Source organism: Cynocephalus volans, chromosome 16 (genome assembly GCF_027409185.1).
Source record: "Cynocephalus volans isolate mCynVol1 chromosome 16, mCynVol1.pri, whole genome shotgun sequence".
NCBI lineage: Eukaryota > Metazoa > Chordata > Mammalia > Dermoptera > Cynocephalidae > Cynocephalus > Cynocephalus volans.
This window is the reverse complement of record NC_084475.1, coordinates 6,637,428-6,655,785: the sequence shown is the minus strand read 5'-3', so window position 1 is coordinate 6,655,785 and position 18,358 is coordinate 6,637,428. Positions and strand designations below refer to the sequence as shown.

The following is an 18,358-nucleotide window of genomic DNA, read 5'->3' as shown; positions in this document are numbered from 1 at the left end:
GTCTGTTTTCCTGGCCCCTCTGGGTTTCCACCAATTGGCAAGAAGGGGCCAGCCTGTCCCAGAGGTGGAGGCCAAAGGGAGTGAGGTGTGGAAGACAGGGAGGGGGCTGGTAGCCCCGAAGCTGGTGACAATACACAGTTGTCGGCTGTACCCTGCGATGTTTCTTCCTTTTATAGTCAGCAGCAGTTGCTTTTGCTCTCACCCAGCCCCTCTGTGGGGGCTCCTGCCTAGGATAAAAAGGGAGGGATGCAGCCTGATCTCCTATCTCGTCTCCCAGGCACTGCATCTCTTGGTTCCTTCCTAGGTCCCTCCTCCACTACAGATCCCAACAAGACAACATGGCTCCCAAGAAGCCTGAGCCTAAGAAGGAGGCAGCCAAACCAGCCCCAGCCTCTGCTCCAGCCCCTGCTCCAGCTCCTGAGCCCCACAAGGAGCCTGCCTTTGACCCCAAGAGTGTGAAGGTGAGTGAGGCTCAGGATGGCGATGGGCATAGGAATGACATTTAGGATTCTATTTGTTATGGACCTTAGAGATCTACCTCATATAGGCTGCACTGGGAGGAGGACTATGGTGTCCATGTCCCAGATCATAGTCCCTCGGGACAGTGCAGTGGGTATTGGGGCTGATGAAGGATCACAGGACTTTTCCCTCAAGGACAGGTTGCTGCTCTGTCCAAGGAAGCCCCCAAAGCCCTGCTCTGCCCCCCGAGATTTGCCCAGTAGAGTTGGGAATGTTGGGAGGTGCAACCAACAAACCACCCAGCCTTTTTTAAGGCACTGTGGGGGCCATCACAGCAAAGGAGGTTGTGTGATATCCTCATGTAGAGCAGACACAGAGTGGTAGCTGTCCCTGTAATTTAGAGTAAGTGATGCAACAGTCAAGGAGCATGTGTATTGGCGGCCTGGGAAAAGTGTCACTCCCAAGTCCCCTTATGGTGGGTGAGGGTGGAGGGTAGGAAGGGAGGCTGTAGATAGGATGAGAGGAGTCTGGGTCCCTCTCCTCCACCCTTCCTATCCAGATGGGTCCCTCTCTGTGTGGCCTCATTGTGAGGTTGTCACTCAGGAAAGGAACCAAACACTTAATTAAGAATTGTAACAGAGTCTTTATTAGCCAGCTGGTGACTGCCTCCCCTAGGTATTTTGGGAGAACAGCCCTGAGCCTTGGTCTTGTGGGGTTTTTAAAGGCAAAAATCATATCCCTTTGGCACATGGGTTTGTCCAGGGGCACTAAACAAGCTAGATAGCTAGGTTACAGAAGCTGAAAGTGAGCCGTTAAAGCAATCAAGCATACAAATTTTCCTTGTGTGTGGTTCTGTTCATATGTAATGGTTTGTTCCTGTGTAATGGTTCACTGTGTATGTTCCTGTTTCCATGCAACGGTTTTTCTTTCTATGAGGTCAACGGTTTCTCACACGGAGGGGGTTTAGCCACCTAAGAAGATGGCATTGGCATTGCTCAGGGTCATCTGTTACAGCCTCAGCCTGGGCTCTTATCTGTAGTGTGCAGAGGACTGGCCCATCCCAGGCTGAGCCCCTCTCTCTAACCCAGTAAAGGAGCTGGGCCCGGTTTCTTCTGTCACCCCACCTCTATTCCCTCTTGGGCCTGCCCTGCTCCCCGCACGTGGAACATTCCTCTCCATGGAGCTGGTGGTGTGGGCCCTCCCTGCTGACTCAGTCATTTTAGACCTCCTAGCTATCTGGCCCAGCTGCTGAAGGAATGGAACTGTGAAAGGGGGGGGCAAGGCAGGAGGGGCTTACAGGCCTCTGGAGAGGAGCAGTTTTAAGCCTCGGCCCCAGAGTGGAAGAGGTCAAGTGGCTACTGGTATGAAGAGCTATTAATAACAAGATTGGAGCGGTGGGTCCCTGGGAACCTCAGCCATAGCACAGGGCTGGGGGTGGTGAGGAATCAGGTCAAAATAAGAACACAGGACCAGGTTCCATGACAAGTAGGCAGGGAAACCAAAACCCAGGGCTCTAATTGTATGACTGTCCCTGTCCCTCTCAGAATTCCTTCCAGCACCCACAGCAGGGATACCCTACAGTTATTGTGCCAGGACCTGGGGGTTGAGCCACAAGGGGCAGGAGTGCAGCAGAACTGGGTAGGCCAAGAGATGGGGGCAATTGCCCCTTTCCTGGGCTTGGTTAGGGCTCACTCTGAGGAAAACCGAGGCTGGTGTAAGACCTTGAAAGTACTTGAAGGTTTTCTAGGTCATACATCACTCCCTCTATGGGCAGAGCCTGGCAAGAAAAGCTGATCTCTCATCCCCTTTATTTCTGATTTGTTCTGATAAAGCACCACTCCTGTGTGATAGCTGTTACCATGCCTGGTCCCTGGCGTCTGGGCAACAGCTGCCTAGTGGCATCAGATGGAGCCCTCCCCTCAGCCTGTCACTTCTTTCCATCTACTCACTTCCCCCAGTTTCTCACCCCTGGCTGCATTCCTCTTTTGCACATCTGCATCTTCCAATACTGAGGTTGTTGAAGTTGCTTTAAAGTGGACAAAAAAAAAAATAGTGCCTTTCATGAGAGCCATTTTCTCTATTATCGTTACTTACCCAGTTCCTTCACTTAGAAGATTCTCTGCTCAAAGAGCAAAAGTAAACTTAAGCCCAGTGTGTGTGGTTATGACGAAAAATTAAGGTTTTATGTTTTTATATTAGCTTCTCTTACTTATTTACTCCTGGGGCTTAAAGCATTGCAAAGTAAGGCAAGTGTACCTTTTCCTCAGGGAGTTACTGTAGAGCATCCTTTACCCCATTTAGGGGTTTCCTTTAACTTCCTGACCACCCCACTTTTGGCAAAGGCCATCCTGGGCATAGCTAGTTCCCTTCCCAACCCAGTTTAAGCCCACCCCCACTCCAGCAGCTCATGCCAGCCACCTCCAGGGGTCCTCACTAATGGAGGCTAGTTCCGGGAGATGAGGAGACGGGATGGGCACAGCCCATGCAGCAGAGTTAGGATTGCGAATGGTGGCACGTGAAGAAGATGCTCCAGGGTTGGTAATTACAGCCAGTGGAGAGGGGATGGGAGGGTGCGTGGTGGATAAGGACAGTGAAGTAACACACAAGATCCTAAACTAAAGTAATGACTCATGCTTGGTCATTGTCATTCGTTTTCAGAGCCTCCCATTTATCTCTTCTGTACTCAGCATTGAATTATTATGCATTAAGAGGGGAGATCCAAAATTTATTCCTTCATTCAACAAATACTTTTTGAGTGCCTACTGTGTGCTAAGCATTTCAGTGAGCAATAACAAAAATCCCTGTCCCAAAGGAACTGTGGCTTCAAGGAAATCAAGTACACATAAAGACATGAGTAGAAAACAATTTTGAAGGCGCTGGCCAGTTAGCTCAGTTGGTTAGAGCATAGTGTTATAACACCAAGGTCAAGGGTCCAGCCAGCCACCAAAAAAAGAAAAGGAAACAATTATGAAGCGTGGAGGGCCCATGCAAATTACTCTTGGTATCCCAGAGTGCCTTAGTCCATTTTCTGTCACTTCTAATGGAATATCTGAAACTTGGTAATTTATAAAGAAACAAAATTTAGTTCTTATCGTTCTGGAGGCTGGGAAGTCCAAGGTCAAGGAGGCACATCTGGTAAGGGTCTTCTTACTGGTGGGAACTCTCTGCAGAGTCCTGAGGCAGCATGGAACATCACATGGTGAGAGGGCAGGAACAAGCTAACTACTCACCCAGGTCTCCCTTTCTCCCCTCATAAAGCCACTAGCTCTACTCCCATGATAACCCACTAACCCATTAATCCATGAACGGAATAATCCCTCATGAGCCAGTTACTTCCTAAAGGCCCTACCTTGCAACACTGCCACATTGGGGATTAAGACTCAACGTGAGATTTGGAGGGGACATTCAAACCATAGCACAAAGTGCCTAAGAGGAACATGTGCTGAAGGAGGGGCTGGGTGGAATGGGCTGTGGAAAGTCTTCATCAAAGGAGGTGGATTTAAAGTCAGCATTGAAAAAGGGGTCCAAGGTGGGACCCCAATGGTGGGAGCCCAAAGGGGCATAAAGTATAGCTTGTCAGAGGATTGTGGAGTCAAGAGAGACTGAGCGGGTGAAAGTGAGGGCAGTTAGTGGCTGCTAGGATGAGGGATTTACATCTGACCCAAAGGAATTACAATAGAGAGTCAATGTAGGTTATAGACTTAACATAGTATTTCTTTTTCTCTCTTTCCCTCTTACACAGAGCCATCACTTAACATTATTGAGAGAGCTCTGGAGGCCACAGTATTTTACAGCTTGTCAGTTAAGGTTCATTCGTCAGGAGCCCGATGTTTTACACTTAGCCTGTAGTCTCCTTCCCTCCTTATCAGTGGCCTGTTGGAGGTGACCAGACTGCAGTAGAAGCCACTTCTGCTTCCCTTTGGAAGCCTTTAGCAGTTCCAGCCCTTACTCCTCTGTTTCTCTCCCCACAGATAGACTTCACTGCTGACCAGATTGAAGGTGAGTACGAACAACACCACTTCCCCCTCTCTGTTACACTTGCCAGGGGGAAGAGGAGAAGGAATTGTCATCATGGTGATAGTAATCATTATCATCATCATCATTGCAGACCTATATCGAGCACCTACCATGTGTTAGGCGGAGTCCAAAGTACTTTATATGGATTAACTTTAATTCTCATAACAATCCTGTGACGTAGCAGCTATTTTCACCCCCGTTTTACAGATTGTAAGACTGAGGCACAGAGAGGTTGGGTGGCCTGGCCAGTCTCACACGGCAGTCAGTGGTGGAGCCAGGATTCCAACTCAGACACTCTGATTCCAGACCTGTGTTCTCAACTACTCTGCCAGACTGCTTGGAACATATTAGATGTTTACCAAGTATTATTGCCTTTTTCCCTTCCATCCCTAAAATCTGTCTAGGGTTTTTGGAAGGCCTTATCTCTGTCCCTGTTACTGGAAAGACATCCCGAGGTTACCAGCTCCTCATCCTCCATCACGAGGTCTGGCAAGATGCTCACCCACTAATGATGGCAGTGCCCATGGTGACTTGGGGGCACCTGAGTCCACTGGGATCTACATCAATGACTCTTCTCCATCTTTGATGGAGACAATACATGTTTTCTCAATCTTATGTAAAGTGTTATTAAATGCAGCTTCAAGATAAGCCTTGAGATCTCCCATCCTCCAACCTGATTGTTGCCCCTTAGCTCCTCTTTTGTAGGAGTCTGCTGTTTCCAGAATGAAATGTCTCATCATGTAGTAGCTATGTGTCCCCAGCTGTAAAATGGGGCTTACTGTCATTGCAATTTACCCCTCTATTTCCCCCACCAAATGCCTCCAGGACATTGGAAGGGACCTTGAAAGATCACCTGATCCAACCCACTCATTTTAAGAACATACTCTATTTTTAAAATTCAACTAATACATGCACATAGTAAAAAAACCAAACAAACATATACTACTTAGAAGTAAATAGTAATAAAAAATAAAAGTATTTCCCTCTACCAAAGACAACCACTGTTGGAAGGTCTTTAGGTATCCTTTGAGAAAAATATATAGTGATATACAAGTATGTCTGTCTGTATATGGAAAGTTTACACACATCAAGCCATGTGATACATATTGTTCTGTAGCTTTTATTAACTATATATATTTGGATTTAATAATAGATAATGTATTATCTAATAATATGTTTGGATATCTTTTCACAGTTAACACAAAGTTCTACTTCATTCTTTTAAACAATTATACAAATGGAATGTACCTTTTTTATTTAATCAGGACTACATGGATAGGCCTTCAGGCTCTTCCCAGTTGGGGGATATCTCTGTGCTTTCCCCAGGTGGTTTTCCTAGCCATCGGTTAAAAGATATGTGCATTTTAAATTGTAATAGTTATTGTCAAATTGCCCTCCAAAAACATGATACCAGTTGTTTTAGTCCATTTTGTGTTGCTCTAGTAGATGACCTCTGTGGTGGCTCCGCCCCTGTGGCAGGTCTCTGCCTGGGCTTCCAGGCTTTTCCATACATCCTCTGGAATCTGGGTGGAGACTGCCATAACTCCACTGTTCTCACGTCCTGCCGGCCTGTAGACTTAACACAACGTGGACACCACTGAGGTTTTGGGCCTCTACTCTCCAGGGCTGCTGCACGAACCACACTTGGGGCCACTCCAGCCAGAGCAGCTGGGATACAGGGAGCAGGTTCCTGAGGGCAGCTGCGCCCTGGATCTGTCCTCTGGGACAACTCAGTCCTTCTAGGCCTCAGGGTCTGTAATGGGTGGGGCACCCTTCCAGACTTCTCAAATGACTTTAGGGCATTTTTTCCATTGTCCTGGTTATTAGCATCTGGCTGCCTCACCACCAAGTTAATGTCTTTAGCAACCAGTTTATCTGCTTCACCCTTGCATTGTTCTCCAGCTCTCTGCTTCTTTACCACATGGCCAGGCTGCAAAGTTTCCAGATCTTTATGCTCTGCTTCCCTTTTAAATTCTGGCTTTACATTATGCCTTTGCTGCCATAACTCTGAGTAGGCTGTTAGAAGTAGCCATGCAGCGTTCTTAATGCTTTACTGCTTAGAAATTTCTTTGGCCAAATGTTCTGGTTCACAACTCTTAAATTCCAACTTCCTCAAAGTCCAAGGGCATGGCCACAGTGCAGCCAGGTTCCTTGCTATGGTGTAGCAAAGGTTATCTTTTGTCCAGTTCCCAATAAGTTCCTCATTTCTATCTGAGACCTCATCATCTGCCTGGTCTTTACTGTTCACGTTTCTGTCAACATTCTGGTCACAACTATTTAACCAATCTCTAAAATCTTCCAAACATTCTCTCATCTTTTTGTCTTTTTCTAAGTCCTCCATACACCTCCAACCTTTGCCCGTTACCCAGTTCCAAAGCTGCATCCACATTTTCAGGTATCTGTATAGCAACACCCCACTCTCGGTACCAATTTTCTGTTTTAGTCCGTTTTGTGTTACTATAACAGAACTACCTGAGACTGGGTAATTTATAAAGAAGAGAGGTTTATTTGGCTTACGATTCTGGGACAGCTGCATCTGGTGTGGGCCTCAGGCTGCTTCTACTCATGGAGGAAAGTGGCAGGGAGCCGGAGGGTACAAGCAGATCACATGGTGAGAGGAAGCAAGAGAGAGGAAGCAAGAGAGAGAGGAGGTGCCATGGTCTTTTTAAGCAACGAGCTCTTGCAGGAACTAATAAAGTGAGAACTCACTCATTAATCCCCCCTCCCCCAGGGAGAGCATTAATCCATTCATGAGGCATCTGCCCCCATGACTCAATCAGTTTCCAACACTGCCACATCGGAGATCAAATTTCCACATGAGTTTTGGAGGGGACAACACATCCAAACTCCATCATTCCACCCCTGGCCCCAAAAACTCATGTTCCTCTCATATACAAAATACAATCATTCTATCCCAACAGTCCCAAAAGTCTTAGCTTGCTCCAGCACCAACTTAAAAGTCCAAAGTCCAAAGTCTCATCTGAGACTAAAAGCAAAAGTCCTTCCAGCTGTGAACCTGAAAAACAAAACCAAATTTATCTACTGCCAAGACACAATGGTGGAACATTGGTATACATTACCATTCCAAAAGGGAGGAATAGGCCAAAAGAAAGGAAAAACAGGCCCCAAACAAGTCCGAAACCCAGCAGGGCAGACATTATGTCTTAAAGCTCCAAAATATTGTTCTTTAACTCCAAGTCCTGCATCCTGGGCACAATTGGGCATCTGGGCCCCCAAAGCATCAGGCAGCCTTGTTCCCACAGATCTGCCAAGCACAGCCCAGTGGGCCACGCTGGTGCCTGTGGCTTTTCCAGGCCTGTGCTGCACATTACCAATGGTCCTGAAGTTCTGGGGTCCCTGCCTTGGCTCTACTAGACATTTCTCTGGTGGGGGCTGTCTGTGGGAGTGATGGAGTTTGGATGTGTCTGCTCGGCATTGCTCGATCACCAGTTTACCCACAAATAGAACGTGACAGCTGGCACACGCATTTTGAAACTAGTGAATTGAATCTGACTTTTTTGTGTGTGGCTGGCTGACACAGGGATCCAAACCATGACTCTGGGTTGGGTTTTTTTTTGTTGTTTTTTTTTTGGTATCCTGTGGCTATTCACTTTCGGTGAATAGTTCTGAAGGTGCTGTGAAATTCTTAAAGTTAATTTTAGCACATTTTAGTTGAATACAGACTTACGTGGATATTCAAACACAGTGGCACCAGTGAAGACTGGAAAATCAAGTAATGATCAAAAATTTTCATTTCCCAAATGTTACCTCTTTTCTACCTGAACATTTTCAGGGCTGGGGATGGGGTGGGTAACTCATTCCTATCTTTCATCCCTCTGGCCTTGAAGACATTTTTCCTTATGTTGGATCAGAGTTGTTTCACCTTTCATTTTACCCCCGCTAACTCTTCATTTGTTCTTTGGCAAAACTGATGATGGTTTTCTCATGTTATGGTGGAAAGAACATTATCTGGGAATCAGGAAACTTTCATATTAGTCTTAATTTTCTTATCCGCAAAGTGAAGGTATTTGGTTCCTTCCTTCCTTCCTTCCACCAGACAGAAAGATGGTTCTTTTCAATTCAGAAAGTCAGTGACTTTATTCAGCCTCCTCTAGATACCCTCCATCTACCTGGAGATAGTTTTCAAATCCGTTCTTAGCTTTCTATTCTCAGTTGATATGGCCCTAATTTCTTTTATGCTTTTTCCCCCCTCAGGAACAGTTTCTAACCATTGACTTTCTTCTTTGGTCCCTCTCCAAATTTCTGTGTCCTTCTAGAAAGGGTTTATGACCATCAGACTCATTGCTCTAGTAAGTAGCTGACTACAACTACTGCAGACTAGGAAAGCTTTCTTCTGGGCCCATGAACATCACCTCTAATACTTCAAGATCACACTGGCTTTGTTGTTTCCTAGTAGTAATCCTAAACTTCAGGTTTATGTGCATACCAGGCTTCCCAGCAGGGCGGGGAACAGGTTGGAGCATTAGCAGGTACAGCAAGCATGTCTCTTCCTCCTCCTCCTCCCTCCCTGCCATTTTCGTGGTTTCCTTAACAGTTGGTCAGATGTCATGTCTGCATTGGTTTATAAGTGAGGATAATCTATAGCATAAGTCTTTTGTAGAGCTTAATGAGTTAATCCATGCAAATGTATCAGCCCAGTACTGACCTACGGTGATTGCTCAGCTCATGCGTCACTGTTATTATTGTCCCCTCATGTTCCACGCTCTTGTTAAGCATCGCTATATTTTCTTTTATGAGGAGACTCGCTCTTTTGTTAAATCTGACCTCATTCTTCTGAATGAACTAGGAGAGGATCAAAAAGTCTGAGTTCAGATTCAACTAACTGTATATATATATAAAATATATATTTATTGAGCACTGAATTTGTGCCAGATACCATGCTAATTGTTTTAAAAGTTAAAAAAAAATTAAATCCTTGCAACAAAGTTGTGAAATAGACATTATTTTCTTTCTCCAGAGGAGGAAACCAAGACTCAGTGAGGTTAAATGACTTGGCCAAGATCTCACAGTTAAGTGGTAAAATTGGGATGAAACTCAAGTAAGATAATACTAATAGCACTGTTTGAGTATTTGCTATGTGCTGAATATTGTGTTAAGATTTTTTACATACATTATTGTATTAATTTGAATGTAATTTAAGGACCCTATGAGGTAGGTGCCATTTATAGAAGAGAAGAAGTTTGTAGAGGTTAAATACTTACTTGTCCAAGGTCACACAGCTAATAAGTAATGGACTTGGAATGTGAACTTCATTATTCGGTAATGCAAAAGACATGTGGTTACATATCTTTTAAATTCATCAAAGCGTAATAAAGAACTTCAAGTAAAGGTCTGGCGGAATCTGCTTTGACATGTGGAGTGATTTGTAAATAATCCACATGCAACCTCTAAGGAAATAAGTACTTGGAGAGGATTAAAAATGGCTTTTCTGTATATGTATATCAAATCATCACATTGTACACTGTAAATGTGTACAATTTTATTTGTCAATCTTACCTCAATAAATCTGAAAAAATAAACATTTCTTTTTAACGGCCTAAAAAAATAAACAAACAACAAACACACAAAAACTGGCTTTTCTTCTAAGTAGTTTACACATTCTTCTTTGGTTTATTCTGTTAATCTGCTTAGCAAACCACTTTTTTGTGGATAGCGTAAGGTAATGTCTATGCTCTCAGCCCAAATCATCCCCACTAATGAATTGGTTGAATCCTCATTAATGAAGAATTAAGGCTGTCAGCAAAGGAGTGCCTTAATTCAGCCTTGGCCCTTGGATACCTGCTCTGCTACCTTTGGGAGTCCAGTCCCTACAGTTCTGAGCTGGCTCCAGAACTAGGAAACATAACAACAATCACCATTTCTTGAGGAGTCCCTTACCATGTGCTAGACACTGTGTGTGGCACACTTAGTGTTCCTGCCACCAACCACTCAGGTAGACATTGTAGCCCCACTGAGAGCTAGGAAAATGAGGTCCTGCAGAGGTTTGCCTAAGGCCACCTGCAGGTCAGTGGCAGAGGTGGGGTGGTCTGACATTGCCATACGGTCACTTCATCTGGCCTGGGAGCCCCCTTTCAGCCCAGAACAGGCAGTACTGATAATAGCTGACTCTTGAACAGGTCTTATCCCTTTGCAAAGTGCCTCCACATACTGCCACCTCCGTTGACACTCACAGTGACAAGGACGGGTGGGTGGGTGGAGCCCTTCCTCTTCTGTATGCACAAGGAAACTGAGACCCATGCTAGGAAGCAGAGCCAAGATGAGAACCCAGGAATCCTCGCTCCTGGGTGGGGCTATTTTCCACTCCTGTGACAGTTTCAACAGTCAGGGGCCTCCCCAACCCGAACAAGGAGAGTGGGGGGTGGGGGTGGGGGCGGAGGCAGGAGAGACATTCAAATCAGGTGACAACTGACTGATAGAAGAGACGACCCTAGGCCCAGTGCTGGGCCTGGGTGGGGCAGGTTCCAGGAAGGGCCTGGGACGATGGCTGAAGGGAAATACTGAAATGTTGTAACAACCTCACTGACTTGCTATTCAGCCCCCAGCCACCGCCTTCACTTGGGGCCAGGGAGCTGCAGCCAGGTCTTCTCTCTACAGAGTTCAAAGAGGCCTTTTCCTTGTTTGACCGGACACCGACTGGAGAGATGAAGATCACCTACGGTCAGTGTGGGGACGTGCTGCGGGCCCTGGGCCAGAACCCCACCAATGCTGAGGTGCTGCGCGTCCTGGGCAAGCCCAAGCCTGAAGGTCAGTGTGGCCACATGGCTGACCTCTCCCGGTGTCTGCCCCTGGGCCCCTGGGCCCCTGGTCCGGATTTATCTCCTGTCAGTGGGCTTTCTCTTCCCCTCTTTAGCCCTCAGGACTAGCTCCCCTACCTAGGTTGCCCTAGTCCCATTGCGAGAATTGATCTAGAAGCACCCAGTTGACCCTTGAAGAATGTAGCCAGGACTTGTTTTTGTTTCCCTCATGAGGTTGGGCACTCCTGGGGGGCAGGAGCAGCATTCCAGTGCTGCGGCGTCTTCCTCTGACTCCTGCGACCAGGGTGCCAGGGACACAGCCACAAGCAGGAAGGCCGGGTGGAAATCTGAGAACTAACCACCTGCCCCCACTCCCCAACCCAGTGGTTCTTAGTTGAGGTGTCTGTCACAGCATGGGATGTCCTGTGACCACTGTGAGTTGTATCGCAATTTGTTTCTAATAACAGTTAGAGCACTGAAGTTTGCAAATTCTTCATTTAGTATAAATTAGAGCAGATTTAGGATGAACTCAGCAATGACGCCTCTTTCACTCTTCTGCATTCCGATAGGTTTTGGGGAGTGAGCATTTAGAAAGCTGTGCAAGGGAATGTGTCCCATTTGTGAATGTCATCTGTCACATGTGGCAGTATAGTTGACAGCTGCCCTAAAACACATGCATTCTTCTCCTCAAAGACATAGGCAGAAGGGGGACCTGGCAAACCTGGGCAGGACCCCCAGTCAGGGTGGGCCAGCTCTAGAATCTTCCTGGGCCCCATATTAGTCCCCTCCCCCTTTCTTGGTTCTGGTTCCTTCCCATTCTCTTGCTTACGGGGGTAAAGGGCGTGGGCGGGAAGGGCCAGAGGGCTGGGAGCTTGCCCATGTCAGCAGGGCTTCTTAGGGGTCAAAAGATAATCTGGGCCACTTACATTCTGAGGAGCTCATGGGTGGTTATAAAAGAAAGAAATGCCAAAATTTGTGGTATTTAAAAATGGTTTACATCTATTAAATTAAAGCTTTTTGTACACTACAATGTGGGAGAAGTGCACTATTCACAAGAGAATTGCAAATGTATAAAAATAATTGAATCAGAGTAGCTCGCAGGCAGTGTGGTCTGGTAATGGGACCCAAATGCAGAGTTAGGCAAACATTTCTTTTTTTAAATCCTATCGGTTTCCCTCTGTGACTGTATGTCTGTCACATGTCAAAAATCTAAGTTGTGAATGTGAGGCCTGGGTCAAATCCTGCTACCCTCAGCTCTCTGCCTAGCTGGCCGCCTGGAGCTCTGAGGTCCAGGTGGGGTCACGTTTCCTTTTTCCATCTGCCCTACTCCTTTCACTGAGAAAAGAGTGTCTCCAAGCGCAAGTCTCCTAAGCCACAAGTCTCCAGCCTTGCTCCGGTGGGCAGCTCTGTGCCCTTCAGGATCAGTAACTGGGTGCCCACCCAGAGGCAGCTGCAGCCTAAGCCCTGGGTGCTGCCAGAGCAGGAGTGAGGCCCCTCTTGACCCCCTGCTCCCCCGATCATCTGCTCAAGTTGCTTTCTCTTTCCTCCCTGTGCCCACCCAAAGAAATGAATGCCAAGATGCTCGACTTTGAGACATTCCTGCCCATCCTGCAGCATATCTCCCGCAACAAGGAGCAGGGCACCTACGAGGACTTCGTGGAGGGGTTGCGTGTCTTCGATAAGGAGAGCAATGGCACGGTCATGGGCGCTGAGCTTCGGCATGTCCTTGCCACCCTGGGTATGCCAGCTGGGCAGAGACAAGCCCAAGTCAGGAGGGGCGGAGGGGGGCGGTGTCACGGAGGCATATGTTGGGGGTATGTAAGAATCCCTGCATCCTGTGGATCACATTCTGATCCAGGCCCTTTCTCCCTGGGCTCTGTGGGAGTAGCAACGTTCCCCAGCTGGGTTTGCTCAGCGGGTACCAGCGTTTGTGAGAGCAAAGGAGAGCAGGTTGGCAGAGCAGGGGTGACGACTGAGGCCTGAGAGGTGGGACCCGGGTCTTCTGTCCTTGTCTTTGTCTCAGCCACTGGGGCCCTGGGGCCTGCAAGGCAGAATGAGAGGTTTCAGGGACCAGGGAGAGCCTTAATACCCCTGGGCCCACCTTCCAAAGCCCTTGGAGGGGGCTTGATGTGAACCACTTCCCAGATCCAGGGAGTCTTGGACCTTCGGATGTAAGGGGGCACTTGGGTTTTGCCTGTCCCTCCTTTGCCATCTGTAATGAAGAACCCACTACCTCCCGCCCCCACCCCAGGAGAGAAGATGACTGAGGCTGAAGTGGAGCAGCTGTTAGCTGGGCAAGAGGATGCCAATGGCTGCATCAATTACGAAGGTATCAGGCCACGTCTCGCTTCCCAGGGCACCCAGGATGGGAGGGTGGGCACAGCTCGGGCTGGGCAGGTAGGTATGTGCATCAGGGGGGCTTTGGTGGACTCCCAGAGGAGGTCGCTCTTTTCTATCCTGGGAGTGAATGTCCTGGTGCGATGGAAAGAGCATGGGTTTTAGGGATAGTGCTGTGCTGTACTAGCTGTGTGACCTTGATTAAGTCACTTACTTTCCCTGAGCCTCAATGATCTCGTCTGAGCAATGGGGGTGGTGTCGGCACCTTTCTCAAGACTGTGGGGATTCGTAGAGATAATGTAGCTCATTTCCTCTAAATGGAGTATCAGCACAAAGAGTGGACACAGCAGAGTTTAGGTCTCTTTCCTTCTTCCTCTTTCTCCCCACCAACCCTCAAGTGAGAAAAAAAAATTACAAAATGGAGGAAAGGTAGTGGGGAAGATGTGAAGTGTAGGGAAGGGGGACGGGGCTGGGGGGGAGAGGGAAATAAAGAGCTGAGAGGAGGTAAGTCCAGGAGCTGGTTTTCATCTTCTTTCCTAGCCTTTGTCAAGCACATCATGTCTGGGTGAAGGAGTTCCCTCCAGGGTGAGTGCAGCCTCTCCATCTTGGTCCCTTCTGGGGCCACACAGGGGTTAGGGACAGCATCGCATGCCCTAGGAATCTGCCTTAGGCCTGGCCCCTTAAAGGAAACCGATTCTGGTTTCCTGGCCTCAGCCTCCTCTGGTTTCCTCTGCCCCTGGTGCTCCTGCCACCTGCCCTCATTCCCTTCCTGCCCGCCTCCTGCCCTCTCTCTCTTCGCCCTGTCTTGAGCCTTACCAGTCCCATCCCCCTGCCTCTCCCAGGGTGAGAAAGCTGGATCCCGAGTGGAAGAGAGGGTCGCTCCTCCCTGGGCTCCCCCTGGGCGTGGCGCCATCCAGATGGTGATTTGTGATAAGGGGCTGGGGTAAGGGAGGGTGAAATGCCCCTTCCATCCAGCGCTTTCTTTCAGGTGCCCCGCTCTTGGTCTTAGCCATCCAGGGTGAGTTAGCGAGAGGGCCAGAGTGACTGAGCTGAGATGGCATCCTGGACTTATCACTGTGCCACTGCTCCCAGGACCTCATAAGCCACAGCCCTCCCTTAAATAAACAGCTCCAGCAAGGCTGGCCAAGCTCCCTGATTCTGATCCGTCTCTGTTTTTTGTGTTTTTTTCAAACTAATTAATTAATTGAATTGGTTTGTGTGTGCGTGTGTGATAATGAGGCCTTACGTGTACTCAGAGAGTGTCTGGGAGCTGGGAGACAAGGGCAATAAGCCTGTGGCTATAGAACTACTGGGGCCAGACACCTGACGGCAATCTCTGGAAGGGTCGCAGGAGGAGTTTGATTTCCCTCCGAGGCTCACTCTCCACCTTATCTCACCACCAGGTGGAAAGCAGGAGGAGGGGTCTCAGGAGCTGAGTTAGAGGTGCCTCAAATGGTCCTTGCTGCTGCTGCTTTTTAAAAAATTGTGGTAAAATGCACGTAACAAAAAATTTACTATCTTAACCATTTTAAGCATACAATTCAGTAGTGTTAAGTATATTCACATTGTTGTGTAACCACTTTTCATCTTCCCACACTGAAACTCTGTACCCATAAAAACAACAACTCCTCCAAGCCCCTGGCAACCACTGTTCTACTTTCTATGAATTTGACTATTCTAGATAAGTGAAACCGTACAGTATTTGTTCTTTTGTGTCTGGCTTATTTCACTTTACATAATGTGCTCTCAACCACGTTGCAGCATGCGTCAGATTTTCTTCCTTTTTTTAAGCTGAGAATATCCCACTATATGGATAGGCCACATTTTGGTTTTGGTCCTTGCTTCTTGATGTGGGCTCTTGAGGTGCCTCTCCCTGTGAGCGCAAAGCCTGGCTCAGCCCTGCATGTTCTGGGCACCTCATTGACTCCAGACCCCAGACTCCAGCTCAGGGCCCTGGAAAGGGTAAGGGTCAGAATCACAGACCTCAGGCTGGGAGGGCAGGGGGGTGGGGAGAGGCAAGAGGCAAAAGGGGAAAGACAAGAAACCAGCAATTGGGAAGAAGGACAAAGACAATGTGATGAGGTTAGAGACATACATGTAGGAGTAGAAACACTTATATTGGAGACTGGGGTCCCTACACCCCAAGAACTCCCCAAGGTAGAGTAGATACTTCTCACAGCCCTTCTGCAGCCCTGTCAGGGCATCCAGCCATAGAACTTTGTGGAACATCTCCTATGAATCCAGCCACGGCTGCCTACCTGTCATGGCAAGCTGAGAATCATGAGTCCAAATTTGCCCTTCCAGAATTTACAGTCTGGCTAGGGAGACGAGACCGAGGCCTGGGCACATTCCCTTTCTTCTTTGAGGAAGTTCCAGCTTTGGGTGAGAACTGGTTGAATTATAAATCCAGAGCTCTCTACACAGTTGGGAGTGGGTGATGGAGTCCAGTGGTTCTAATTTTGTTTTAACCCCACAGCCTTTTGTTCAAACTACATTTTCTACAGAAGTCAATGCATGAAGCTGAAGAGAACAGAGCTCCTCAGGCTGAGGAGGTGAGAGGCTGGATTCTAGCTTCTTGGAGCCTCTAAATGGCCTCCTTGGCTCACAGCCACATCACTGATTTAGTCAGAACTTCTAATTGAAAAAATGGATCCTCAGAGGTGAAGTGACTTACCCAAGGTCACAGCTGATGGAAGTTGAGCCCAGGTCCCCTGATTCCCATATTTCTCTCTTTTCAACACACCAACCTGAACAACCCTTGGAATTTTTTCCAAGCTCAATCTCTCAGGACTCTTCTTTCTTATTTGTCTCCTACCCTCTGACTGCTCTTTTTTGATCTTACTTACTGCTCCTTTTCTTTAATCAGCCCCCCAGCTTGAAATGCCAAACTACTCCTCAGTGTTGAGGCCTTGTCAGGTTTTCCTCTCTCCCTCCCTTTCTTTCTTCAAGTATTTATTGTCCACTGTACGCATTCATGAGAAACTGGAGTTAAGGCTCCCAAAGATTAAAAAACCAAAAATGTGTTTTCCCTGCCAAAGTAGCTTACACTTAAGTTAAGCAAAGACATAAGCATCCAGGGATTAACTAGAGAATGATCCCCAAATAGCATAAGGGCAACTCCATCTATGCAATGTGCGGTACAAGTTCCAAGGGACTGCAAAAAGGGGAACCAGAAGGAAGTGAGGGGTGACAGGGAAGATTTTTCTTGGGAGATGAACTTTAAGTGAGACTTTGAAGGAAAAGATGCCCCAAGGTTGATGCTCAGGCCCAGGGAGAAAAAGAGCAGCAACAGAGGTTACTAACTCACTCACTCAACAGGCATTTATTGAGCACCTGCTGTGTGCCTGGCACTGGCTTGCACCTTGGGAGTATACTGAACCACACAGACATGGTCTCTGCCCTCATGGAGCTTACAGTCTAGTGGGAAGAAAGACATTAAATGGTTACAGTCATGTGATAAATCCAACATCCAACATTTATTGAACACAGTATCAGTTATGATTATACTTGGCTGTGAGTTATGGAGACCGTGAAACAGTGGTTTTCATAAATTAATACAGAGGTTGGCAGTATAGGAGTTGTTCTTCACGAAGTCCCTAGGGACCCAGGCTTCTTTTATCTTGTGGCATCATGGTCTGTGCCCTCTGTCCATGGTCTAAGGTGACTGCTCCGGCTCAGCCATCAGTTCCCCTGAGGGAACAGTTGAGGAAGCATCTCCTGCCTGGTGAACCTCGCTGGGATCCAGCATGACTTCACCATCTCGGCAGTGCTGAGCTTGCTTGTGTGAAGACAGAAGCTCTTGGTCATGCCTTCCCTTCCGCAGCTCCTTGCCTTGCCTGGCCCATCGCGAAGGCTCAGCACTTGCCCCCCCTCGGAAGAGGTATGGATGAAAGGTGGATTTATTTCCCAAATTTTCTTTGACTACACCGACATCCCCTACTTCAAACCCAGACCCCAAATATGTAACTTATAGAAATAGGACTGAGCCACTGTGGTCTCCCCCCCGCCACCCGAGGGGTTCCTGACTGTGGCCCCGAGAGTGTGGCACCTTAGGCAGGTCAAGTGAGAGTGAGATGGGCAGGAAGAGGAGGGGAAGGAATGTCCCAGCTACTGGGAAGATTTAAAAAAGGCTCTGGCTTGGAGCTGGCAATGGCCCCATCCTGACAGGATGATGGCAAGGGATGGGACACAGGGCAGCCGCTTGTGTGGAAGGAAGAAAATGACTGAATGTGCCCACAAAGCAGGGCTCTGTGCCTCCCAGAGATGGGGACAGTAAACATGGATCCTGGTGCAGGTTCCTTACCACCCCTGTCCCCATGGACAGATGCTGGGGAGAATCGCCTGCTCCAGGTCAGAGAGGATGGGTAGCTTCATGGAAAGTTGCCCCTGTCAGAGGGAATGAGCCACCTAAAAGTCACTGGGTGAGTCCTAGCTTCTGAGCACTTGGTCAAGCCCAGAGCCTCTCCTGCCCCCTGGAGATAAAATGCGCAAAGCAGTCACTAGGGTCAAGGAGATCATGAAATGGGGTACCCTGATGTCAAAGGTGAATTTCAGAGACGTACCAATAAAGAGCATTAATAATTTACTGAACACTTACTATGTGCTGGGCAGTGCACCAGGCACTTCTCACACCGTTCTCTCATAGCAGCCTAGGAAGTAGGAGTTATTATCCCCATTTATGAATTTAAAAATATCACATTGGAGAATAATAAATACAAACTTGACTCAATTCTTCTAGTTTCCCCCTCCAGTTAAAGGTCATAGCATGGCATGTTAATATTCCTAAAACA

The 18,358-nt window shown here is 47.7% G+C and overlaps 1 protein-coding gene across 2 annotated transcripts; it reads left to right on the top strand.

The window, feature by feature from the left end:
- Positions 1-308: 308 nt before the first annotated feature.
- On the top strand, positions 309-14,678 carry MYL4 (myosin light chain 4). Of its 2 annotated transcripts, XM_063081127.1 has the most exons (7): positions 309-461; positions 4,431-4,458; positions 11,092-11,241; positions 12,796-12,969; positions 13,483-13,560; positions 14,109-14,153; positions 14,557-14,643. In XM_063081127.1, exons 1-6 carry the CDS (start codon positions 339-341, stop codon positions 14,135-14,137), a joined length of 582 nt encoding a protein of 193 aa, XP_062937197.1. In that variant the 5' UTR covers positions 309-338; the 3' UTR covers positions 14,138-14,153; positions 14,557-14,643. The 2 variants fall into 2 exon arrangements, with proteins under 2 accessions (XP_062937197.1, XP_062937196.1); XM_063081126.1 differs by lacking the exon at positions 14,109-14,153 and having other exon boundaries at positions 14,557-14,678.
- The last annotated feature ends 3,680 nt before the right edge of the window (positions 14,679-18,358 follow it).

Coding starts and splice junctions, on each gene's coding strand:
- MYL4 (XM_063081126.1), top strand. CDS start 339: ATGGCTCCCAAGAAGCCTGAGCCTAAGAAGGAGGCAGCCAAACCAGCC. Junction 462..4,430: donor TTGACCCCAAGAGTGTGAAG/GTGAGTGAGGCT, acceptor CTCTCCCCACAG/ATAGACTTCACTGCTGACCA. Junction 11,242..12,795: donor GGGCAAGCCCAAGCCTGAAG/GTCAGTGTGGCC, acceptor GCCCACCCAAAG/AAATGAATGCCAAGATGCTC.